Source organism: Microcaecilia unicolor, chromosome 2 (genome assembly GCF_901765095.1).
Source record: "Microcaecilia unicolor chromosome 2, aMicUni1.1, whole genome shotgun sequence".
Lineage (NCBI taxonomy): Eukaryota > Metazoa > Chordata > Amphibia > Gymnophiona > Siphonopidae > Microcaecilia > Microcaecilia unicolor.
Genome location: NC_044032.1, coordinates 404,092,279 through 404,118,332, shown reverse-complemented (window position 1 = coordinate 404,118,332; position 26,054 = coordinate 404,092,279). Strand labels below are relative to the sequence as shown.

The 26,054-nt window shown below is 44.4% G+C and overlaps 1 protein-coding gene across 2 annotated transcripts in view; it reads left to right on the top strand.

Moving 5' to 3' along the window:
• G3BP2 (G3BP stress granule assembly factor 2) overlaps positions 1 to 26,054 on the top strand; it is a 111,395-nt gene that overhangs the window by 2,696 nt on the left and 82,645 nt on the right. For both annotated transcript variants that reach the window (XM_030190657.1, XM_030190656.1), the window contains exons 2-3: positions 12,815 to 12,933; positions 15,996 to 16,077. In XM_030190657.1, the coding sequence (XP_030046517.1) occupies positions 12,839 to 12,933; positions 15,996 to 16,077 (177 nt within the window). In that variant the 5' untranslated portion in view covers positions 12,815 to 12,838. The remainder of the gene's footprint in view (positions 1 to 12,814; positions 12,934 to 15,995; positions 16,078 to 26,054) is intronic.

Here is a 26,054-nt window from a genome sequence, read left to right as displayed (position 1 = left end):
AGCACTTAGACTTACTAAGTTACATAGAATCCTATGGAACTTTGTAAGTGCTTTGAAAATGAGCTCCATAGTATATTTTAAATATTTCCCAAACCTTCACATTTCTATTTTTATTGTATTTTGTAGTCTTGTTTGAACTGCTACCAGACTACTAACATAGGGGGGCCAAGATAGGAAAAATAAACTTTAGTATATAGGGCTTTTCAAACATACCCTGGGAACTTCACTGCCAGTCAGGGTTTCAGTATTTCCTTGATGAATATGCGTGAGAAAAACCTGCGTATACTAGCAACTTGGTATATGTTTATTTATCTCATATGTGCTCAGTATGGATGTGCTATAAACCCAGCTAGCACTGGTGTCCTCAGGGCATAGATAATTAAGTGAGATTTGGTGGGTGGCACATTATTCTCAAAGCTCCAATCTTAGGTATCAATGAAAGAATGGGTCATCTGCCTTACTTAAAACAAGTGGGGAAAGTATGAGCAGCATGGAATGGAATTCTTTCTAACCCCCTCTGTGCGTAGTTGTGTTGTCTGACTTAGAGGGGAAGGGGAGACTGTTTATAGCGATGGGGAGTAATCGTATGGGAGTAGTTTTTGGAGGTGTGGAAGTAGGGTAATTGGGGATGATTTGGTGGTAGATGGGATAGCTTTGGGGGGGTGGTATTTCAAAGTGGATAGGTAGTTTTGGATATTGTGGGTCCTTTTGGACAATCAAGGGTGTGTAGGGTGGGAGGAGATGTGGGGAATAATTGGGGCAGTTGCTTCTTTCAGACTTTCTCCCTACCTGTTCACAAGCTGCGCTATTCCCCAAAGCCACCCCCCTCCTACTGCAAGTTCCTGACTTCTATATTTCAATTGGGGACAAGATCTCCAAATGGGTTAGTTTTGTGCATACTATGACAGTGATGGACCATGCGCCAAACCAGTGTATGTGGAATATAAGTCTCAACTTCACTGCTAATGCTCTCCATATTATTTGTGTCATGCCAGAGACCTTCCTTCTGGAGTTCATAGACAACCTATCCAGATGTGCTTGAAAATTCTTTTCATCAAGCCTTTGGCGCCCAGTAAAATGGGAAATATTGTATCTTTCTGCCAGTTATTTGGTCTGACTGCATATTTGGTACTAAAAGATCTCCCTCTCCACCCAGTCCTAGAATAATTGCTTGGAACTAGCACCTCTATAATCGTTTAAATAAATTTCTGGAAGAAAACCTCAAATAACTACCCGAGTCTACCTTCTGTATCAATACTATAACTCAGTCCTTACCCAATTACAAAAATTTTTTTTGTACTTTAAGTTTTTATTGAATGTTTTAAAATATTTATAAACATTTGTAACAGACCATTCAATATACACCACTGTATAGTTCCAATTACAAAATTAATGAAATTAACCACTCAAAGTGATAATGGTAATAATGTGCTCAGTCCGTACCCATTCCAACCATTATATCCTCAAAGGAATATGTGGCAGTGTCACAGATGGAACCATCATAGTACATTAAATGTTCCGCTTCCTTAAATCGTGTATGTACATACAACAATGCCTACCACGGCTGTGCTGATAGTCATTAGTTTTACCCCCAAAACCCGTGTGCCAACATATATTCTTAAATATGCATTGAAAATTACTTTTCTTATACTCATTTATGACAATAGCTCTTCAATACTTATAGCACACTGCATAATACAATGCTAAAGGATAAGGAGATATACAGCTGTGCTGTTTTATAACCATAAGGAGATCTACTGAACCATGTGCTCAGACACCTGCAAAGCAGAAATATAAGAGCCCTACCTAAATATGTAATTTCACATTATAATATCATTAATATTCGAATAACAGTATTTTGAAATTCAGAAAATACATATAAGGTTTACTTCCCTTGAGGATAACTTGTGCTCGTGTTCAAAATCTACATACTATGATTCATCCTGACCAGTTCTCACAGCTTCAAAACATAGTCCCCTTTAAAGGTGGTGTTGTCTGTGTGCCTCAGGAGACTACGTATGAGATTGAAGGCCTGGGGAGACAGACTCCATTTTGCAGTGCTAATCCAGTGGCTGGCCAGTGGAGCTTGAATCATATCCAGGCCCTGATAACAAAATTGTCCAATGGACTCACCACTGGAGCCAAAGGGGTAGTACCTTCAGCTCTTTGGGGTCGTCGTCTTTTCTTCCTGCCTATTAAAAAGAGAAGCAAAATACAGAGCTCGGCAGGTCAATAAAGCCACCGTCTTCAGTTTTAGATCGTGATACTTTTTTCTTTTTTTTAAAGTTTGTGCAATTTTTACAACGTAACTACAAAATTCAACATCTTGAAAGGAAATTTCTAAATATTCAAGGAAATCAAGGGCCTGATATTTCAGCCAGCAGCAGTGGATGTTTTGCCAACTGCCGTCGACATTAATATTCTTTGCCCGGCTATATGTGAGCACCAACATTGAATATTCGAGCATATGCAGCTTGATAAAACTTATCTGGTTAAGTGCAATGTTCAGCACTTGACTGGTTAAGGTAATTACATAGTAACATAAGGATAGGACTGTGTTTTGTGTGGTCCTATATTTGCATTTACCTTATCTTGTTAAGTACTGACTCCACCCAAGACTCCTCACAAAATAGCTGATTATGGCTTCAGCGCTAACCAGGTATATTCAGTGGCACTATTTACATTTACATGAGACACTTATTCTACAAAATCCCAATGGAGCTTCTTGCGGTTTACAAAAGATTGTCACTGAGCGTTCCCAAAGATCTACAAGTAGAATACATTTCTATTTAATAAAGTACATTTCATTACCAATTAAATTGTTTAAAAAGGTACGTTTTAAGAGTTTTCTTAAAACTTTTAGGTTGTTGTAAGCATTTATAGGATGAATAACTCTTCTGGGCAAAGCTACCCAATGAGTAATTCCCAGGTTCCGTTTACAGGAGTCTGGCTAAACCAACTTCCTAGCTCTGTCCAGGGGTTATATATTATAAAGGAACCTGGCTGTTCTGGACCTACACCAGAACTTTTCTTCTGTTAGAGAGAACTGGAATAAAAGTAAAAGTCACTGCTGTGAAATATATTAATTTATTATATAGGTAAGAAAATAATATAATACACCCTACACTACAGCTCAGCTGTACAATTGTAGCTCCCTTATGCTGATAAGCAACTGTAGAATGTATTGTCTAACTAAAACACTGATATCACTGGTTACTAGATTATTACACAATCCCAATTAGTAATACTGACTAGGTCATGAAGTAATACAGTTAGCAGCACATCTTCCTGATCACAAAGTTCTGACTAACCCGCCTTTGCTTAGGTAAGAACCCACTAGCTAATCCCCGACTATAGGAAATAAATCTCTGCAATCCTCACCGAGCCGACTCTAGGTGGTCTCTCAGATGAAGTGGACACAGGTTTTCCCCTTTAGACTTCAGCTGTTTTCCACAGCGAGTCCCCGTCTCAGGAAACAACACAGGTTCTGCAGCATGCAGGATTACAGTCTCTCTGGCCGGTAGAGCTGAACCAACAGGTACTTTCTTCAGATGGTCAGTTCACAAGGTTGTGGACCACTTCAGGTCTCGCTGGTCTTCTTTTCAGCTACCCTTCTTCCAGTAGAACCAGACAAATTCTCCCTTTCTTCTTTTCTTCCTTCTTCTGTCTGTCTCTCTGAACTTCTCTGGCCCCTGATTCCCAGGTGACCAGACAGCAACCAATCAGGATCTTGTCCAGCTCCTTCCCTGAGCAAGAAAACCTTTTTTTGATCTTCCAGTTGTTACATTGTGGTATGCATTCCTGTCTCTCATCAGACTCGCTGGCACCATGGCCTTTACCCCCTGTAGCTCATCAGGGAGGTGCAAGGGTCAGGTAGCCCACTGCATATCCTTGAGTTTTTTTTCAGACCTGCCAGTTATTTACCACAAGCAGAGCTCTGGTACAAACAGAAAGTTGAATCTGCTTGGTCACTGAAGTGCAGGGTCTTAGTTCACAGACTCCATCTTGACATAGTTGTATACACAGGCAGAGATCAGCAGAGTGAGGCTCACAGGGAAATAGCCCTACATTGTCAATACTTGAATATTTAAAGGTCAAACATTCCAGTGCTTGACAGACTGACATGAAAAGAAACCATTATTATTTAAGCATTTATATACCACCTAGACCTGAGCGTTTGTAATTTTAATTACAGGTACTACAAACTGATCTGGGGTATTGTAATAGTAATTCCAGTCTATTAGAAGACACACCATTTTTCTGAGAAGGGACTACCAAATCAGATACATACTCGGGAGCTAATTCATTTAAAATTGAAAATGTGCATAATTTAAATATAACCTGAGCCTTGTCAGGCAACCAGTGAAGTTTTCACAGTATCCGCGAAGCAGACTCATATTTTGAGACTTGACAAATCAGTCTCATTGTTGTATTCTGATAAATTTGCAATCTCTTGTAGAGCCCCTCAGATATTCCCACAATACAGAATTACAATAATCTGTGTGAGGTAAAAGCAATGATTGGGTGAGAAGTCTGAAAGTATTAAAACTCAAGTTAGATCTTATTCTTCTAAGCCTTTTCATTGTGTAAAAGTCTTTCTTCTTTCTTTATTCCTTGACTAATGTGGGTTTCAAGGGATAAATATTTATCAAAAACCACCCCCAGTATTTTCAATTGTTTTTCCAACTGGAAAGAAATGTTGTTCACAGATCAAGTAGAAACTTCAAATGGTTTAATCGAATTACCCAGAACTATAAACTTAGATTTTTTCATTGTTTAGCTTTAGTTTGAATACAGAAATCCATTCAGTATTCTAAAATTGTGGTCAATCTTATGTGTTATTTCAGAAAAAGATTTGGTAAATGGAATAAATACCGTAACATTGGCTGCATAAATATTGGAACAAAACCCGTCTATAACGAGAAGAATGCTGAGGCATTAAAACGTTAAATATTGGAGAGAGAGGTGATCCCTGAGGGTCTCCATACTCTGGGGTCCAAGAGGAAGGAAGATTTTCAGCCCTTTGACTTGGTATGATCGTTTCTTAAGAGATCTGCCCATCCACTGAAGGGCAGCTCCACCTAGTCCATAAAAATCAAGTAAAGATAGTAAAGATCTCATGATCAAAAGCAGCTACTGAAGTGCTAGTGAATCTCTATGGTTAGCCCTGGACAAGCCATGTCTGGTCATTTAAATCACTTTGATTATCAATCCCTGAATAGACAAGATGACATTAAATAAGAGAAATTGAATGTAAACCACAATAAAGAGGTGTCCAAGAACAAATAAGCACCAGAGCAATGTTGTACAAGGAAAATCAAAATTAGAAAGGTTTGAATCTGTCACATAAATTACCCAGACTGAAACAGCATATCTATTCAACATTGTTGACTAATCTAGATTGTATAAATGTGCATAATTGTAAAGGTTTATAGAAAACAAGATGCTTCTCACGACTGGATTACACATTTACATGGAAACCTTTAAAAAAAAAAAAAAAACTTGGTGCCTAAGGAGGATATTTGTCTTCTTCTGCACCCGTCTTGTTGAAAACCAAAGCAGATTGAACAGATTTTAAGCTAATACACCTCTTTTTGCCAAACCTTCCACCATAATGGAAACTCATCAAAAAAGACCACCTGAACCTGAAATTTAGCCGTTAACTGAAAAGAAAATTGTGCAAAAAGAAAACAAACCTTGTGTTTACATGTCACTGTCAACCAAATATTCTCCATGATGATTTCAGGTTTTACTAAGGAAGGCACCATAGGGAGAGCTGGCATCCAATTAGTTCTTTCCACCAAACTTACGCAGCTGAGCTGCTCCCGAGCCGCGAGGGCAGGTAGCAGGTTGATTGTCTCTGGGATCAGTGGAACTTCACTTCCCAAGAGTGAAGCACCCTCAGCTGCTGACGAAGCGGAATGGACATTGGTCCAGCCATAGGGATAGGTTTAAAAGTAGGAGGGTGCCTTCTACTACCACCTTTCCTCTTTGGTGTGAAGAATCCAGGAGCTGTATTTCAGCGTGGCATCCCAGGAGCCATCTTGGGTTCTCTAAATAGCTTTTTTTTTTCCATATATTTGCAGTTTGTACTTTCCTGATGGTTCTAATTGATTATTGGAGCATGTGGATTTAAGGTTTTTCAGTTAATAAAGTATATTTCTGTTTGTATGTTATCTTGGATGATCTCAGTTCTTTGAAGTCTCAATCAGGGACAATTTTTATGCATAGACTATTCTCTATTTTTTTTTTTCCCCAAGGATGGGTGCAGAGCTAGAAAATTCCCTATTTAAAAAACAAAACAAAACAACCTTAGCATACAGAAACATTTCTGATTTTAGTGTAAATTTGCTAACATCAACAAACTCTCATTCCCAGGCATATTGTGAAGTAATCAACTCTTTAAAAGAAAAAAAAAAAAGTCAAATCTACCATGCCTTCACCAACTTCTAAAACAAAGACCCTACCTACAAAAAGACAATGCTTTAAATTGGTGGTTCTCAAACTTTATTTTAGGGCACACTTTCAACCTCGCCTTATCCTCATGGCACACCAAACCAAATTTCACAAATTTGTCATTGCTAGTCATTGTCCACAGGCCACTTAACTGTGAAATGCCAGGAAATGCACTTTAAACTAAAGTATAGTAGAGATACAGGACAATAGTATAAGGACCATGGCAGGATTTACTTCATAAAGCAGTAGAACAAACCCCCCCCCCCCCCCCAAGTGCACGTGTCCAGGCTCTCCCCCTCCTCCAAAACCAGCTTGTCCATCTATCTGCAGCCTCTTTCTGTTCCCTCCTTTCACACACAGCCAGCCCATCCTCCTCTCTCATCCACTCTCCTCTGAATTCACATGGCCAGTGTCATGGCCTGTCACAATCTGTCTCGATAGTTACGGTGACAGCCACTGGTTGTGAGCCCCTGCGCTGTTCCGAGACCAGAGATACCTGGCCAGTAGGCGTGAGCTCTGTTCCAGGCAGCAGTTGGAAAGCCCAGTACTTCACCTGCGATGACCGCCATTCCCCAGTGGTTGAGCCCCTTGGTGCGGGTGGGCGACCGACAGGACTTGAGGAGGGTCTGGGCAGGATAGACTACTTGGAAAGGTACCAGGAACAGGAGGAGTCTAGGCAGCAGAGGAGTGAGACAGTGTAATGACCCCAGCCAGAGGGCTGGTACCGGTTCAGGCTGTGGTAGGGGCAGGCATAGACAGGTTCAGGCTACAAGGTCAGACAGGTGGCTGGCTAGCCAACAGCAGAGTCAGGGTCAGGTAGGCGGTTAGCAGAAGGCTAAATCACGTTCAGGCTGCCAGGTTCAGGCAGGCAGCTAGCAGAAAGAGTCAGGTCCAGGCTTAGAGGTTCAGACAGGCGGCTAGCAGAAAGTGGAGTCGGGTTCGGATTTACAGGTTCAGACAGGCGGTGATCAGAAGGCTTAGTGCTACTTAGAGAAAAGTAGTTGAGGCAAGGAAACAAGAGCTGGCTCACTCCTAAGAGGTGAGGGCATCTGATGTCACAGGACCGCGCCCTCACCAGGGGAGGAGTTGGGAAGGAGGAAGCCCAAGGAGGATGCCCAGTGAGCGCATGGATCGCATGCCCAGACGCTGACCCGCCGGAGAGTTAGGGGAGCAAAGGCAACCTACCGTGGTTGCGTCTCTCGCACCATTGTCAACCCCGGGGAGAGAGCCAGGAACGTGACAGCCAGACTTTTTTTTTTTTTTGTCCTGCTCCCAATACAATTTGCCAGTCTCTTTCTGCCCCACATATTTCATACACTTATATCCAGCATATCCATCTCTGTCCCCCCACCACACATATACAGCAAGCTTAGAAACATGACAGCAGATAAAGGCCGTATGACTCATCCATTCTGCCCATCCACTGTAACCCCTAATTCTTCCTGTTCCTAAGCGATCCCACATGCTTATCTCATGCCTTTTTAAATTCTGGAACGGTCTTTGACTCCACCACCTCCACCGGGAGGCCATTCCACGCCTCCACCACCCTTTCTGTGAAATACTTCCTTAGGTTACTCCTAAGCCTATTCCTTAACTTTGTCATATGCACCCTCATTCCAGAGCTCTCCATTTGAAAAAGGCTCTCTTCCTGTACATGAATGCCCTTAAGATATTTAAATGTAATTGGGATAGCATGTTCTTACACCGAAGTACAACATTGTCTCGTCTGTCCCCCATAGCCTATAACCCATTGTTTTACCCCGGAACGACAAAAGGAGTATTCACACGATGGTACACTGGGGGTTTACGAATGTGGGGTCAACTATTTGAGGGTGAGAATTTGTTGTCTTATCCTGCAGCCCTTGAGAAGTTCCCGATAGTGGGGTCTGACCGGTACGCCTATCTCCAATTGGCTTCCTTTCTTAAGACAAGGGCGGTTCGGGAGGTTATGGCCAGGGAGCAAACACCACTAGAGACTATCTGTGAGGGTCCACCTAAGACTACTGGGCTGGTCTCTCGCCTTTATCACATTATTAACAGGCAATCCCCGAATTATACACTTCATAGGAAGAGTTGGCAGAGGGAGCTGGGCATAGACTTGGAGGAGGCAATATGGGAGAGGATGGAGCGGGCTGTGGTGAGAGTGTCGTCTCATGTGCCCTTCAAGGAAAATGCGGTGAAGGTACTGTATCGTTGGTACTTGACGCCTGAGCGTCTCCAGCGCATATACCCTACACTGACGGGGCTGTGCTGGAGGGGTTGTGGGGTGCGGGGCACAGCTGGACACATATGGTGGACTTGTAAGAGGGTCAGGGCTTATTGGAGATCAATCCACAGCAGACTACAGAGGTGGACGGGAAGCCCAATACCATGGAGCCCAACCTTCTTCTTATTCTTTGGGGGAGCTGCAGGTCTTTCTAGAACTCAGCACATATTTGTGGGACAGGCTATAACCGCTGCAAGAGTTATAATTGCTGCCCATTGGAAACAGCCCATGACTCCGCCCATTACCAGATGGGTCCAAAGACTGAGGCAGGTCTGTGAGATGGAAAAACTTCTAGCGGAAAGGCGTAATCAAATATGTAGATGGCATCAGATCTGGGACTCTTTTCTCCTTCATGTATAGATTAAAGTTTTCTGTTAAGGTGGTGCCGGAAGGGTGGGTGGGAGGGGGAGGGAGGGTGGGATGGGGATATATGTGACCAGAGAGAATATGAAGCGGGGACCAGTAAATACAAATAAAAACTCTGAAAAAGCGAAGTTTTGGTATGGTAAATCTGAACACTTTATTTGACATTTCAATACTGTAAGAACTGTTATATTCGTGATATCCTAAGAGATTGTTGGCTTACATAAGTGACATGTAACATGATTTGCATAATGCATTACGTTTCAGATGTTTTGTATTACCTGTTAATAAAGACTTCTTAAAATTTAAAAAAAGATATTTAAATGTTTCTATCATGTCTCCTCTCTCCCTCCTCTCTTCCAGCGTATACATGTTGAGGTTCATAAGCCTGTCCCTATAATTTTTGCATTCAAGACCGCTTACTAATTTCATAGCCGCCCTCTGGGCTGACTCCATCCTGTTTATATCTTTCTGTAGGTGCGGTCTCCAGAACTGCACGCAGTACTTCAGATGAGGCCTCAACAGAGACTTTTATACAACGGCACTATCACCTCCTTTTCCTGCTGGTCATGCCTCTCTCTATGCACCCAAGCATCCTTCTGGCTTTGGCCGTCGCTTTTTCTACCTGTTTGAAAGCTTTAAGGTAGTCAGACACAATCACCCCCAAGTCCCGCTCTTCTTTCGCACACTGAAGCACTACACCCCCTATACTGTACCGTTCCCTCGGATTTTTGCGACCCAAGTGCATGACCCTGCATTTTTTGGGATTAAACCTTAGTTGCCAGATATCGGTCCATTCCTCTAGCTTCGCTAGGTCCTTCCTCATGTCATTCATACCCTCCAGGATGTCCACCCTGTTGCAGAGTTTAGTATCATCCGCAAAGAGACAAACCTTACCAGAGAGCCCTTCTGCAGTATCGCTCAGAAAGCTTGTCCTTCCGTCTGAACCCCCAATGCACATGACTAGCCTCTCCATCTCTCTACCCCCTTACCCAGTGCACACTATCACCTTTTTCTACACTATCCCACACACAGCCTTCCTGTTCTCTAGTGTTTCCCTCTCCCCCAATTCAGCACGGCCAGCTTGTTCCTGTTTTGCCCCTCTCCCTTCTGATGTGTACACTGCCACTTTTTTCTGCACCATCCCCACAGAAATCTACAGACAGAATGTCCCTGTCTGCCCCCCCCCCCCCCCACACACACACATATACAGCCAGCCTAGCCCTCTCTGCCCTTCCACGATGGATGGGATTGTAAATCCTTAATAAACTTGAAACTTGGTAGTCAGTCTTGGTTGAAGTCGTAGCTCTGTTTTCAGCAAAACAATATGGTTTCCTGTCCATTAGGAAGCCCATGAAGCATAGAGATTTTTGCTAATCTTGATTACTCATATTCCAAGATCATTGCTTTATCCATTCCCTGGCCCTCACAACCTTGATGTTAGTCGGGATGTAGTATGAAACCCATGGACTGCTTGAAGAAATGCTTCAAATCTAACTTTCAGGAAGTAGTCTACCAGGTACTGGTATAGCGGTATGTTTGCCAGCCACTTTATGGGCAAATCCGTAGATCACTCATTTGCATAAGTTCCAGTTTTGTGTGTACATAAGTAATGCCATACTGGGAAAAGACCAAAGGTCCATCGAGCCCAGCATCCTGTCCACGACGGCAGCCAATCCAGATCAAGGGCACCTGGCAAGCTACCCAAACGTACAAACATTTTATACAAGTTACTCCCAAAATTGTGGATTTTTTCCCCAAGTCCATTTAGTAGCGGTCTATGGACTTAGTCCTTTAGGAAACCATCCAACCCCTTTTTAAACTCCCCAAGCTAAGCGCCTTCACTACGTTCTCAGGCAACGAATTCCAGAGTTTATGCGTTGAATGAAAAAAAAAATTCTCCTATTTGTTTTAAATTTACTACACTGTAGTTTCATTGCATGCCCCCTAGTCCTAGTATTTTTGGAAAGCGTGACCAGACGCTTCACATCCACCTGTTCCACTCCTCTCATTATTTTATATACCTCTATCATGTCTCCTCTGTCGTCTCTTCTCCAAGCTGAAAAGTCCTAGCCTCCTTAGTCTTCATAGGGAAGTCGTCCCATCCCTGCTATCATTTTCATCGCCCTTCGCTGCACCTTTGCCCTTCGCCGCAGCAGCACACTGAGCAAAAGGTTTCAGTGTATTATCAACAACCACACCCAGATCCCTTTCTTGGTCCATAACTCCTAACGTGGAACCTTGCATGATGTAGCTATAATTTGGATTCTTTTTTCCCACATGCATCACCTTGCACTTGTTCACATTAAACGTCATCTGCCATTTAGCCGCCCAGCCTCGTAAGGTCCTTCAGTAATTTTTCACAATCCTTTTGCGAGTTAACGACTTTGAATAACTTTGTGTCATCAGCAAATTTAGTTACCTCGCTGGTTACTCCCATCTCTAAATCATTTATAAATATATTAAAAAGCAACGGTCCTAGCACTGACCCCTGAAGAACCCCACTAACTACCCTTTTCCATTGTGAATACTGCCCATTTAACCCCACTCTGTTTCCTATCCTTCAACCAATTTTTAATCCACAATGGGACATTTCCTCCTATCCCATGACCCTCCAATTTCCGCTGTAGCCTTTCATGAGGTACCTTATCAAACGCCTTTTGAAAATCCAGATACACAGTATCAACCGGCTCCCCTTTGTCCACATGTTTGTTTACTCCTTCAAAGAATTGAAGTAAATTGCTCAGGCAAGATTTCCCCACAATAAAGCCGTGCTGACTTGGTCTCAGCAATCCATGTCCTTGGATGTGCTCTGTAATTTTGTTTTTAATAATAGCCTCAACCATTTTCCCCGGCACCGACAAACTCACCGGTCTATAATTTCCCGGATCTCCCCTGGAACCTTTTTTAAAAATCGGCGTTACATTGGCCACCCTCCAATCTTCCGGTACCACACCTGATTTTAAGGATAAATTGCATATCACCACAGAAGCTCCGCAAGCTCATTTTTCAGTTCTATCAGTACTCTAGGATATATACCATCCGGTCCAGGAGATTTGCTACTCTTCAGTTTGCTGAACTACCCCATTACGTCCTCCAGGTTTACTGTGAATTCAGTAAGTTTCTCTGACTCGTCCGCTCGAAATACCCTTTCCGACACCGGTATCCCACCCAAATCTTCCTCGGTGAAGACTGAAGCAAAGAATTCATTCAATCTCTCCACTACTTCTTTGTCATCCTTGATCGCCCCTTTTACCCCTCGGTCGTCCAGCGGCCCAACCGATCATCTTGCCGGCTTCCTGCTTTTAATATACCGAAATTTTTTTTACTATGTTTATTTAGCCTCTGATGCTATTTATTTTTCATAATCCCTCTTTGCCTTCTTTATCTGCTGGATACTTGAAAGTAGATACTTGAAAGATCCCTGTACATGCAGGCATAGAAAAGTTTTATAAAAACTTTGGCACCAACAATAATCTAGGAACTAGTGGAAAACTGCCTTGCCTAGCTTTTTTTTCTTTACCCTATTTTTTCTCTTTCATTTTGTTTTTCTTCACTTCTGCATTTGTTCCTCTAGCTTCTTTAAATATTAGCTTTCTGAAGGTTACTTCTACCTAAGTACCTTTTGGTCCTAAAAATATTTAAGATAGGGTCATTTTCCTATCATTTACAGTTTATAAAATGTTGTCTGGTTTTAAACTAACATGCATTTTGTTTCTTTTATTGCAGCATTTAAAATTCTGTACCAAAGAAATGGTGATGGAGAAGCCAAGTCCCCTGCTAGTAGGGCGGGAGTTTGTAAGGCAGTACTACACTTTGCTAAACAAAGCACCCGACTTCTTGCACAGGTAACTAAGTAGCAAATTTGTATGATGACCTGTTGTAATCTGTAAATAAAAGTTTGAACTTTACCAAAAGGAATGGTAGATGCATTTAACAGCAGAAACATAGCCAGACCTTGATTTGGAAGGGGGGGAGGGGCTGAGCCCAAAGTGGAGGGCACATTTAGCCCTGCTGTTTTCTGCCCCCGCTGTAACCCACATACCTGGGCTGGCGGGGGTTCCCACGCCTTGTCAGAAGAAGCCTTCCTGTGCTGATACTTGCGCTGCCTGACCTGCTTTCCCACTCCAGTGCGCAGGCTCGGTTTTAGTGAAATTGAACATTCGTCAAGTTCATGCATGCTCAATTTCATTAAAACCTAGCATGCAAGGGAGGGGGAAGCAGGGCAGGCAGTGCAGTGGCGAATATCACCATAGGAAACTGCTGCTGGCGGGGCTTGGGGATCCCCACCAGCCAAACCAGCAGACTTTGATGGTACAAACCCGGGGGGGGGGGGGGGGGGGGCCAGACCCCCGTGGCTACACCACTGTTTAACAGCCTATATATAAACAAGACAGCTAGGATTTTCCATCCTTATGTCAAGGGTGTGAGTGCATAAGATCCAGTTTGGGTAGGCTGTGCAGTGTTATATCAGACTTACATGGTTCATGTTGTCCTTAATTATCTTCATGTTTTACAAGCACAAGCAAGACTGAATCCACACGCGTGGGTGATGTCACCAGTGGAGCCTGGTGCAGGAAACGGTACCCTAGTAACTTTTCTAGAAGCATCATTCATGCACACCTGTTCCCACCTATCCCTGTCACATGGACCGCCACATATTTTTTTTTTGGTTTTTTTTTTCTACAGAGCTATTAAGGTAGGTTTTTGTTTTGATTGTGGTCCCCTCAGTGCCACAAAATAATTCTATGAAGTTTGTAACTCCTGTCCCAAAAGAAGACTCACAGAGACTTCAGAAGTATTTTGCAGTACAACAGGGCCATATCCATTATGGATACCCACTCATGGTGCCTGCAGTGCCTGGGACCTGACCATGATCCCTCTCATTGTATTCTTTGTTCAGATGTAATCAGAGATTCGCAATAGAGAAATGCTTTTTGGAGATTACGTTGCCCATTGGCTTGGAAGCATCGGTCTTCATGAGTCCAGGAGTTGCATTGGATGTTGGGAATGCATTGACATCAAGGGGGTTTCAGTCATCCTAGGCATTGACTGCTGGTAGATCTCACCAGAAGTGGTCATCATCTGATTCCTCCCCCAAAGAAAAGGAAGGATTCATCTTCATCAGTGTAAGGGACTGTGATGCATTACATTGGATAGAGATCAAGGTTTCTCAACATTGATCCCTTTTGAAGTGTGTGGTATTGAGGTTACCATTTTCCTGAAAGCACCTTCAACATGGGAAGACTGTTAATTTTCCATATTTTTGGAGACGGGTTTGCAGTTTCTAAAGGCCCAAATCTCCCCGGCTCAGATACTCAGGTTACTCAGGAGGTACCCCAAATATTTACAAGACTGCCATGCTTTTACACCCTCACTGCATTACAGTTCCTAATTGGCTCCTTTAACTACAGTATCAACCCTGTGCAACACTAATTGCTTTTTCTTCCTGCTCCTAGTCCTGAAGTCCACAGTCTAAATCTTGAAACAGAGCTGGTCTCTCTACTTCACCATTGCTGAATCTGAATCTAGCCAATCTTTCTTCTGCACTATTGCTGAATCACTTTGTCCTGCTAACAAAACCACATCTGCCAGGATGCTAATCCCAGCTGCAGTAGAATTTATACTAACATCAAAAGTAGAAAGAGGGTGGGTTAAAGAGCTTTGTAGCTTGGAGACAGCAACCCATGCAGCAGCTGACTTGAAGAGCAAGACTCAAACTCCAGGTAAAATGACACTGCTACATTTCTATCACTGGACCTCTCCTCTCTACCTCCAGCCACCAAGTCACCTATCAAATCAAGGCCCTCCAAAAATGACTCAAACTATGTTGCCAATGTAAAGACTCAAATCTTGTCATGAGTCACGTGCAGCTTCACAAGGTATTGTAGGATGAACCACAATTTCAGGTGGAAAAATTTTGGAATACACTAGAGAATTTCTTCTGTCACAATGCCAGCTTGAATGAATAATATTCAGAAATGAGGGTCTGACTATTCTCTAAGCTCAATGGGGCCTCGCTGCTTATGTCCGAAACTCAAAAACCTAGCTAGGATGGGTCAAAGTGAGCTTGATGCTATTTCAAGAGCCTAATTTCCAGGAACCACTGGGGTCCCATGCTTTCCACAAATCTTAAATTCTTTCTGGAACAATTCTCAACATTTGTCTTTTATCCTCATCTATATAACAGAGTTTCTGCAGTTTACCAATATTTATGGAAAGATACCCAACACTATATTTTGTATGTGATACCCATTGATTCTCCTCCTCACCCTGCTCCTAAACACTATCATCCTTAATGTTTTCTGATTAGACAAGTTTTGCCTTCAGCATGTGAGCCACTATTATGGTTACTTTACTGATTGAGCATCTTACTATTCATCTTCAGCATACTTCCCACATGGCTGCCTGCCATCTTAGTTTTGAACAACGGTGCCTTCTTTTCCCCCATTTTGGATGCTATGTGCTGCTCCTAATTTTGATCAGACCAGTGCTCCTTGCCTGTATTTGCTAGCTAAAGGTTTTTAATATTTATGCAGATTAAATTTTTTTTGACAGAAGTCTCCTAGTGATGAGAGAAAACCATCTTGCCTCCCTTTGTGCATCTTGTGATCCCAAATATATCTTCATGTCAGTCTCAGTAAATATGTCATGTAACAGGTGCAGAATTTCTTAACACTTGCCACAGAATATAACTTTGAGCTGCTGTGGAAATCTGGAGGCTATGGTTATGATAGTTACCTAGTGTATAACTTGGGCTACTGAAGCGTATGGTGATGCAAATCTTAGTTATAAGTTTGAGTTCTCTGGAGATTGTCCTTTTTAAATATCTTTAGGATCATGTAGTATACCTAATTTGGACATTCATGCTAGGAAATTTTATCTTGACAAGCTTTAATACTTTTCTCAGGTTTTATGGACGGAATTCTTCCTATGTACATGGTGGACTAGATGCCAGTGGGAAGCCCCAAGAAGCTGTGTATGGTCAAGCTGTAAGTATTTATAGTAAAAATATTATTGTTTTTAATTATTATTTTTTTTGTTTTCCAGCTGTGGTATAGGAGATTAGCATTGAGGTGTTCTGTCCAGAACTGGCAGGGGCAACAGGTTCAATCCCAAGCAGAGAGGGAAGACAGCTATTAGCCTAGCAAACTCAAGTAGTACTGAGGGGGAAATTTCTGAGACAACTTTCCTCCAGCTTTCTTGAGAAGCAAAGGATGTCATCCAGGCATGTCATCAGTGGTGTGAATGAGTAAAAAAAAATATCGGGAGGATGGGGTGGGGGTGTAGAGATTTTTAATAGTTAGATTAATGGAGATCTGAATGTTTAACCTGGTATAGGTTGGATTGGTACAGTAGGCAGGCCTGACTCTCCAAAGTGCAGTCCACAACTTGCTTCCTTTGAGGTTGACTCCTTGGGGCCTTAGCTGTTTGGGTTTTATCCACAAACCTTTACTCTAGCTGAGCCAGGACATTAGCCTCCTTTGCCCCAAGCAAAGCCTTAACCCACAGACTATGGCTCGGTGAGGTATGCTGGCAAAGATTTCTACGGAGCTGCTGTCAGTAGGGGGTGGAGGGAGGTTGCAAGTTTCCTCCCCTTCCCCAGAGTCTCACCATGGTAATTCTCTCTCCTTCAATCCCAGGGCAGAAGGGGTGGTTCAGTTGGGACCCCTGTGCCCCTCAGCAGAGTGATCAGATAGGAGTCAGGTGGCTTGAGGGACTCGGTCTCAGCTCCAGTTCCTTCATGAAGACTTGCTGTTGGGTATGCCTTACAAGGAGGCCCCACTGGAAGCACTGTATCTGGCCCTGGAAGAAAGACTCATGGTGGTCATGCTCTTTAGGGAGTAAGAGCTAAGTCAGTATGTTGACTGTGGCCTTGGCCTAGCAGATTTTGGCTCCCATCCAGCAAGCCTTGCAGAAGCTGCCCAAGGCCATTTCTTTCCATGGAGCTCTTTCCCAGATGGTTCTGCCTAAGTGGAAAGTCTGAGGATATCCTAAGGGGGGGTATGAGGCCATTGAGGAGACTTTTTCTTCCCCTGGGAGAATTTGTACAGATTGTTTGGCCTGCTTAAGTTAGATGCATTGCAGTGGGAAAGGGAATGGGATTTGATACTACCTTTCTGTTACAATCAAAGTTTCAAGTTTATATAGGGCTTACTGTCCCACCACACAGATGAGTCTAGGTGGCTTACAATCTAAAAGAAGATAGAATTAACATAAAATATGAATTAGGAATAACAAAATATTAAAACCAGACAAATGAGAAGAGTAAAAATGGGGAGAACTACAATTTTGATAGGAAAGAGGGGAAGGGGTAATGCAAGATAATCAGGGGTACTGTGATTCCAGGTAACAGTGGTGTATTGGGGAAGCTGACTAGAAGCGTGTCTAAATAGAAAATTTTATTTTAAATTGTGGAAGGGAAGTTATTTTTCTAAGATGGGGGGGGGGGGGGGGTACAGTTTTCCATAATTTTGGACCTTGGAATGAAAACATAGTATGCTTGCTGTGTTCGTGATAGTTCTCGGAAAGTTGGGGTTATTAAGAGATTCAGTTGGGAGGACCTAAGGCTTACAACATGGCCATTGAACAGAAACTTCTAAGGAGCAAGGGTTACTTGACCCTGATCATTTCTACTCTATGCAAGACCTGGAGGCAATCCAGCTCCTTGGCTTTTGTTTGGGTCTGGAAGCTTTTTCAGTGTTGGTGTGTCCAGCAGGATCTGCCCCTGTAGAGAGCCCAGTTATTCTCCATCTTGGTCTTCCTTCAGAGGGGCTTGGAGCAGGTGTGGGCTCTGAATGTAAGCTTCAGGTTATACCCGTTCTTGTTTCGGGGGGGGGGGGGGGGGTTCAGGGGATCTCATTGGCTGCCCAAACTGATAGAATCAGATTTTTATTTGTTCCCCTGTTGTGCAGTCTTTTCACAGTGGGATCTAAACTTGGTCCTTGATGTCGTGGGGGAGGGGGAGCCTTCACTTAAACCCTTGAAGAGGGCCTCCTTGATGGATCTAACCTTGAAGAGTAACACCTTGGTCAAAATCTGCTCATTGGCAGGAATATTTCTCAAAGTCCATCTTACTATTGCTGCTGGCATTTGCCCTTACAACCCCATTTATTGTCACCATGGAAATCCAGAACCCTTCTGGCTGAGTCTGGCCCTTGAGAGATGGCATTTTGAAGTGGAAAGGTCATCCATCAAAGGTGGTCAAATCGCTGTTAAAAAAGCTAGGAAAGCCTCCTTCCATTAAATAGCTTCCTACTATTCTAGAACTTGTGGGGATAGTTGTGTCCATCAGCCAGCAGGTGGAGATAAAGAACTGAAAACTGAGCTGAGACTAGAGAGTTGCACAGGGACAGAAATGCGACCCGTCCCCGCCGGAATCAAACCCATCCCCGCCAGAATCTAACCCGTCCCCACCCGTCCCCGTGAGTAATCTTCTCTGTCCCCGCCCGTCCCCATAAAAAAAGGAAGTTTAAAGTACTGAGTGGAGTGGACAAGGGGGCACACAGTGCAGAGTAATTCATTTAAAACGAATCAGAGAAAATATTTCTTCACTGATTAATATACTGAATCTTAGAAAAAGGGCAATAAATACATAAAACAAACTGAAGTTTTTCCACACTAAAATAGAGAGAATTATTGGTCACCCAAACAGCACAATGCCCTCAACAAAAGAAACAAGTGGGTATGCTAATGCTTTAGCTGCAGTAAAACAGCTCACAAACAGCCAGTTCCCACCATGAGAGGAATAAACTGCCTATACACATATAAAAAATAAGTCAGCTGAGCTCACCTCTGTGCAGTTCTCTTCTGTGGATACCGAGATCTGGCAGTGCCTGGAAGACTCACTACATACAACTTGAGCAAATCTCCTGCATGTGTTGAACTTGAGTTGAGACAGAGAGAGACCCGGGTGAAAACGTGCAAGTGCTCGTCAGGGATGTCCCTTTTTTTTTCCCTAGATTATGGATGAAGGACGTCTAAGTGTTAGGCGCTCAAGTCCCACCTTCGCTATGCCTCCAACACCCCCTTGAAATTTGGCCGTCCCTGGCGCAATGGAGCAGTTAAGGACGCCCAAAATGGACGTTTCTCGGAGCACACCCACGCCTTTGCTCTGCCCGACCCCCCCCCCCTTGAAATTTGGCCGTCCCTGGCGCGATGGAGCAGTTAAGGACGCCCAAAATGGATGTTTCTCGGAGCACATCCACGCCTTTGCTCTGCCCGACACCCCCCTTAAATTTGGCCATCCCTGGCGCGACGGGGCAGTTGAGGGCGTCCTCCTTTTCCCGCTGAAGGAGAGCTTGGTGTCTCTGCCCACTCAAAGAAGAAGGGGCGATTGGCAAACCAGCAGCATGATTTGATGCGATAGGGGCACAGATCAGCAGAAAAGCAGCGGGCTCTCAAACAAAGGTAGGTGCACGCGTCCCAACGGGAATCCCGCCAGAACATCCTCCATTCCCACGGGAATCCCGCATGTTTATTTCCAGCCCCGCAGTACTCCCGCTGACCCGGAAGGGATTCTCGTGCAGACCGCTAGCTGAGACCTCTCTTTCTGCATCCAGTCAAACCCCACGGTAGTTTCTAGCTCCAGCAGTTGGATGGATACACTTTTCAGCCTCTGGTTGTGAGTGCTTTGGTCCTGGTCCAGTTGGTCAGCTGGTCCCCAGTTGAGTTTTGCGGGTGACTTGAGTCGAGGTCTTCGGATCCCTGTCTCTAGTGCTGCGTGAATTTACTTCTTCCTTCCCTTCACCTCTTCCCTGTTTCCTGTGGAGCTCTCCTTTTCCAGCACAACCATCTTTAAAACAAAGAAAAGAAAAAAATTGCTGGAAATTGTGGGACAGGGTATTGGTCCTGAGCCTTTCTCATCTGTGGTAAGATTTGTGGAGACTGTGAGGTTGAGGGGAGCAGCTGGCACTGGTAAGTCCGACTAAAGTTTGATTCAGAACCGATTGGAGTGTTGTAAATTCTACTTGGTACAGGGGTGATATCCTGACTCACTGCTTGGGACACGTGCTGTGTTTGTGATTGTTGGGGTGACTGGCAGCTCCCACGGAGGGTGTTGCAGTGTATGCAAGCCAGGAATCCTGCGGGATGTGGAGAAAGCTTGTCAGTGGTAGCACATCCTCGGATTCGGCACAGCATCCAAATAAGCCAGAGTCTTTGGGCTCTCTGTTAGGGCCAGTGTGCAGTTTGATGCAGGACAGTGTGGGAATGGGTGCCATTTTGTGGGGGCTGAGTGGTAGTGAGGGGCAGCCTGTTTGATCACACACAGAGCACAGCCATAATTTTACAGTATTCAGTTGCATTGGGATCTTTGTTTTCTCAGGAATTTATATTGGTCTTACACCATGCTTATTTACTTACTGAAGCAAGGACAGTCAGAGTTGCTGCAGGGCAGATGAGGCTATCTCTGCTTTGCCCTCCTTATCTGACATGGTGTCAGTCTATTCAGAGGAGTCATCGTTGAAGGACCCGTTACAGGAGTGAGAGCTCCCTCTTGAGGAGGGGGGTAATCTGAAAGTGAGGTTTCATAAAGAGGAGCTCAGTACTCTTATTTCTGAGATACTGACTGTTGTTTCCATTGAGGAGCCTTCTTCGATGTTGGGACTTCCAGCTTCATAGATCATGAGGGGGCTTAAAGATCCTTCTAAGGCCTTCCCAATGCATCCAGACATTCAGGACCTGATTACAGCAGAATGGGTCTCGCTGGCACCGGGGGTTGAGAGAGGGAAGAGCCATGGCTCGCTGCTGTTAGTTCTGGAGGAGAGAAAAATAAATTGCATCTTCACAGGATGAGCTCCCTGGTTACAGTAGTGACATGACCACCTTGCTGGTGGAAGGGGGCATTGCTGTAGAAGGCTCGCTGAAACAAGCCTTTGAATTGGCCTCTTTGGGCTTTCAAGCAACAGTGTGCAGCTTGTTCGTGGCAAGAGCATGCCTGAAGTGGCATCGGCAGTTGGCAACACAAGACAGGCGCCATAAAGCCTGGCTGGAAACGGGGTTGGCCTAGTTGGCAGATTCTATTTTTGACACATTACAGGTTACGGCCCGCAGTATGTCTTTGGCTGTCATGGCACTCTGGCAGCTCCGGTTGTGGTGTTGGGCAGCAGGTGCAATGTCAGTAACATCTAGTTAAACTGCCTTTTCAGGGCAAGTGGCTATTTGGAGAAGATCTCAGTAACTTGGTGAAAGAAGTGGGTGAAATTAAGCCACCGCGGTTACCAGAGGATAAGCTGAAAGCATATGGTAGTCCATCTTTAAGGGTCTCTTTATTTTGAGACAGACTGTTCTGGCCTGGTTGTCAGCAGTATGGTCAGAAGTCCTGCTTTCAAGCACGCCAGTCTTCCTTTCGTGAGGGCAAGAAGTCCTCTTAGAGCACCAATGCCTCCAGAACAGCGTAATGATGGTCCACTGTTTTGTTCCTCCTGTGGGAGAACATCTTCAGAAGTTTAGGAAGAGTAGGCCAGTGAGTTCTGGATATTCTTATAGAAGATAAGTTGGAGTTCTCCCACCATTCTCCCTATGGTGATCGAGGTTCAGGCCATCTAGGTTCCTTGCTGGCACTCCGGGCCATTGTTCCACTTCCCCAGGCTGAATAGGGACAAGGCAGGTACTTCATCTACTTCATTGTACCAATGAAAGAAGGCACCTTTCATCCATTCTTAGATCTGAAAGGTCTAAACCGCTGCCTCCCAAGTGTCCTGCTTTCGCATAGAGACACTAAGAGCAGTTATAGCCTTAGTTCAACAGGAGAATTTCTTACCGCCCTTGATCTCAAGGTGTGCTTGCAAATACGATATGGCTGCCGCATCAGAGGTTTCTACGTTTTGTGGTGCTGAGCTGTCAATTCCACTTCAGGACTTTGCCCTTCAGTCTCGCCACAGCTCCAAGAATGTTTACCAAGGTTATGATGGTGGTAGCGTTCTTCCTTCAACATCAGGGAATCAGATTTCACCTGTATCTCAATGACTGACTCATTCTTGAATTGTCCTATTAAGACAGCATGACGGCAACTGACAATCTTCTGAAGTTGTTGGGTTGGGTGATCAATTTTGAGAAGAGCAGACGAACGCTATCATAGACACTGGAGTATTTAGGTATTCTATTTGACATAGCGTGGTTCAACGGATTTGTCTTCTCAGTCAAGGCAGACCCAGGGTCTGGGACTAAGTCCAGGTTCTGGAGTCTGACAGCAGTGGTGGAAGTGGTACCATGGGCAAGGACTCGTATACACCACTGAATTGACCATCAGAGTTCCATTTCCAATAACACAATGGGAGGTGGTGACAACAGACGCCAGCAAATCGCGTTGGGGAGCTCATTACAAGTTCAGTCTGGCACAGGGCACCTGGACGGAACAGTAATCTCAGTGGTTGATAAATTGCTTGGCGCTCAGGAAGGTGTGGAGTACCTTACGTGATTTTGCTGTCTTTCTAGGAGGAGCTCCAGTCCAAGTTTTCTTCGAAAATGCGACAGTGATGGCTTATATCAATAAACAAGGTGGGACCTGCTTCCAGTGCAGTGGAGGCAGTCTCCCTTGTGACTTGGGCAGAGAAAAATCTCTGCTTGTCATCAGCTCACTGTGCAGGGTCCTTGAATGTGGAGGCGATCTTTCTCAGCACTCTTTGGGGACCTGAGAGAATGGGAACTATCCAGCCAGGGGTTGTAGACCCAATGGGGTTCTCTGCTTCTGGACTTGATGGCAATGAAAAGGAATGCCAAATGCCCTCGTTCTTCAGCTGTTGGCAAAATCTGTTCTTGATGGGGATCAATGCCCTACTGAAGCCCTGGCCAGAGGCACATCTCTACTGTATATCCTTCCTCCTTGGCTCATGTTAAGCTGCGTGTTGAAAAGGATCACATTGCACTAGGGTTGAATAATTCTTGTAACCCCGGATTGACCGCATAGGCCGTAGTACGTGGACCTGATTTGACTGCTGGATGAGGGTCCTCTGTCTTCCACATGTACACTGCCTACTGAAGCAAGATCCGGTGCTCATGGAGGATCTGTGCCCCTTTGGTCTTTTGGCATGATCATCGAAAGGGTTCGGTTGAGACAAGGTTATTTTGATTCAGTCATTACTACCTTGCTTCAGACTCAGAAGTGCTCTACATCTGTGGTGTATGCGAGGATGTGTAAAATATTTGAGGGCTGGTGTTTTGAGGACATTCAAGGGCTGGTGTTTTGAGTGCAGACATCTCCCTTCTCTGCTCAGATCACGCACATCCTAGTGTTTCTCCAAGCAGGTCTTCAGAAAGGATTGGTGTTGAGTTCAGTAAAAGTTCAGGTTGTGGCTTTGGCCTGTTTCAGGGGCCGACTACAGAAGATGTCTCATTGCGACTCACCTCGAGCAGGCTTGCGGCTTCCCTTTCATACGCTGTGTCCAGAATGGAACCTTAATTTAGTCCTTTGGGCTCTTCAGAAGCCTCGTGTGCCACTCCGGAAGGCCTCCTTGAAAGATCATAAGCTAAAGACAGCATTCTTAGTGGCTGTTATGTTAGCGTGTAGGCTGAGCCTTAGGCTCGCTTGTTTGGATCCCTTTCGCCGCCTTTCGGAGATGGGATGTCTCCCTGCACGTTTCCTTCCTTTCTTCTGAAAGTAGTATGGCATTTCATCTCAACCAAATCTGTGGAGCTTCCATTCTTTTGCAGAGAGGGCAAAGAGACTCAGTATCCTTCATTGCACTTCAAGATGGACGGTGTAGCATGCTCAGAGCCAGTTTTGGGGCTTCAGCCCTCAGGGCTGTGATGCCAGAATCCCACCCAGTCTAGGGGTTGCTTTTGAACATCCCACAGGTTCTGGAATAGTGGGAAGCTATGTAATGGAAGGAAAAATTAGGTTTTACCTGAATTGTCTTTACATTGGTACTTGCCACTATCCAGAGACCTGCCCGAGGTTTGTGAGATGTTTAGTTAGTGTGAAGTAATGGGCCAAATAACTGTCACTTTGCATGGTGCTTCCTCCATATCTTTTTCTCTACAAGTTGTCCAGAGATAAGAGGTCAACACATGCTTGCTCGTCTGTATAAGTTAGTGAGTTGTTTAAGTTGGTTGTGTTTGTTCTGAGTTTCTCCATACTGCTTGTGTACATAAATACTGAGGAGCTGGACTGGATGCCAAGAGAGATCTCGGCACAGTTTTCAGTTCCGTATCTCCACCTACTTTTTGATGGACACAACTATCCCACAGGTTCTGGACTAATGGGAAGGACTAATGGAAAGACCTAATTTCTCCATGTCCCTGGCTTATTATGATAGGATTTGGAGCTTTTCAAGATGTGCTGTGGTTTGCAGTCACTCCCTTCAGGTCTTTCTTTCCTACAAGATGGCTTTTACTAAAGGCTCACCCTTATTCCCTCAAGGTTCAAATGGCGTTGGTCTGCTTTTGCGGCCATCTGGGGGAAGATCCTTGGTGGCCTTACCAGACGTGGTCCGTTTTTTGTGTGGAGTCAACAGCGTTGCCTGCTGCTCAGAACAGTAGTGCCCCAATGGGAACTTTGTAGTCCTGAGGGCTTTAGCAGGGGCTCCCATTGAGCCACCGCTCCCCTTGTTGGTGTTTTGTAAAGACCTGTCTTTGAAGGCAGCATTTATAGTTGCCCTCTGTTCTGCTCATCGCATCTCGGAACATCAAGCTTTCATGTTGAGATCCCTTTTTGTCCTTTTCAGAGAACACTCTGCGTATGGCACCCTCTGTCCTTGCCCAGGTTGTTTCTCCCTTTCACTTGAACCAGCTGGTATCTCTGCCATCCTTCCCATTGGGGGTTTAGGAAGGGTGTAGATCATACTCTTCACAATCTGAATATTTAGGAGATATTTGAAAAAAGTAGCTTATGGTTACTAATGAATTCCAGAGGTCAGACGATCTCCATTTTATTTTGTGGGTCACACAAAGGAGAGGCATCCTCTAAGGAGTCAGTTGTCCTTTAGATCAAGGCTGCCGTTTTTAGGTGAAGTACATTTTGGCAAGTAAGGTAGTGCTTGCTGGCCTGAGGGTTCATTCGACTAGGGCCCAAGCCATTTTGTGGGTGGAGGCCCAAGCGTTCACCCCAGAGGAAATTTGTTGAGCAGCAATATGGCCCTCTCTTCATTCTTTTGTAAAGTACTTCAAGTTGGATCCATGGGTCAGAGGGGATTGAACTTTTGGCAGAGCAGTGGTGCAGGCAGTTCTGTCTTTTTGCTTGCTTGCCTGTATGTCTGATTTTTGGAAAATCCCATTCACATGGACTGGTCTATCTGCATGATAAGGAAGGTGACATTTATTCTTACTTGTTAATTTTCTTTCCTTGAGTCCGGCTAGAACAGTCCTTCATCCATCTCTGGTAGGGGTTGGGGAGTACTCTACTGCTTATTTTTGGCTGCAGCAGAACTGGGCTTATTCCTAGTGGAGCTTCCTCTTACTACAATCTGGTATGGTAAGTTTGTGTAGCTTCCACAGAGGTTGGAAGATGCTTTGAGTCTCATGCTTTATCTCCAAGTCCCCTATAGCATGGTGGATTAAGAAGGCCATTGAGTTGGCATGTATAATCAGCTGGAAAGTTGTACCAAATGGGCTGAGAATGCTTTCCACTCATTCCCTGGTGATGTTGTCCTTTGGGCTCTTCAGAAGCCTCGTGTGCCACTCCGGAAGGCCTCCTTGAAAGATCATAAGCTAAAGACAGCATTCTTAGTGGCTGTTATGTTAGCGTGTAGGCTGAGCCTTAGGCTCGCTTGTTTGGATCCCTTTCGCCGCCTTTCGGAGATGGGATGTCTCCCTGCACGTTTCCTTCCTTTCTTCTGAAAGTAGTATGGCATTTCATCTCAACCAAATCTGTGGAGCTTCCATTCTTTTGCAGAGAGGGCAAAGAGACTCAGTATCCTTCATTGCACTTCAAGATGGACGGTGTAGCATGCTCAGAGCCAGTTTTGGGGCTTCAGCCCTCAGGGCTGTGATGCCAGAATCCCACCCAGTCTAGGGGTTGCTTTTGAACATC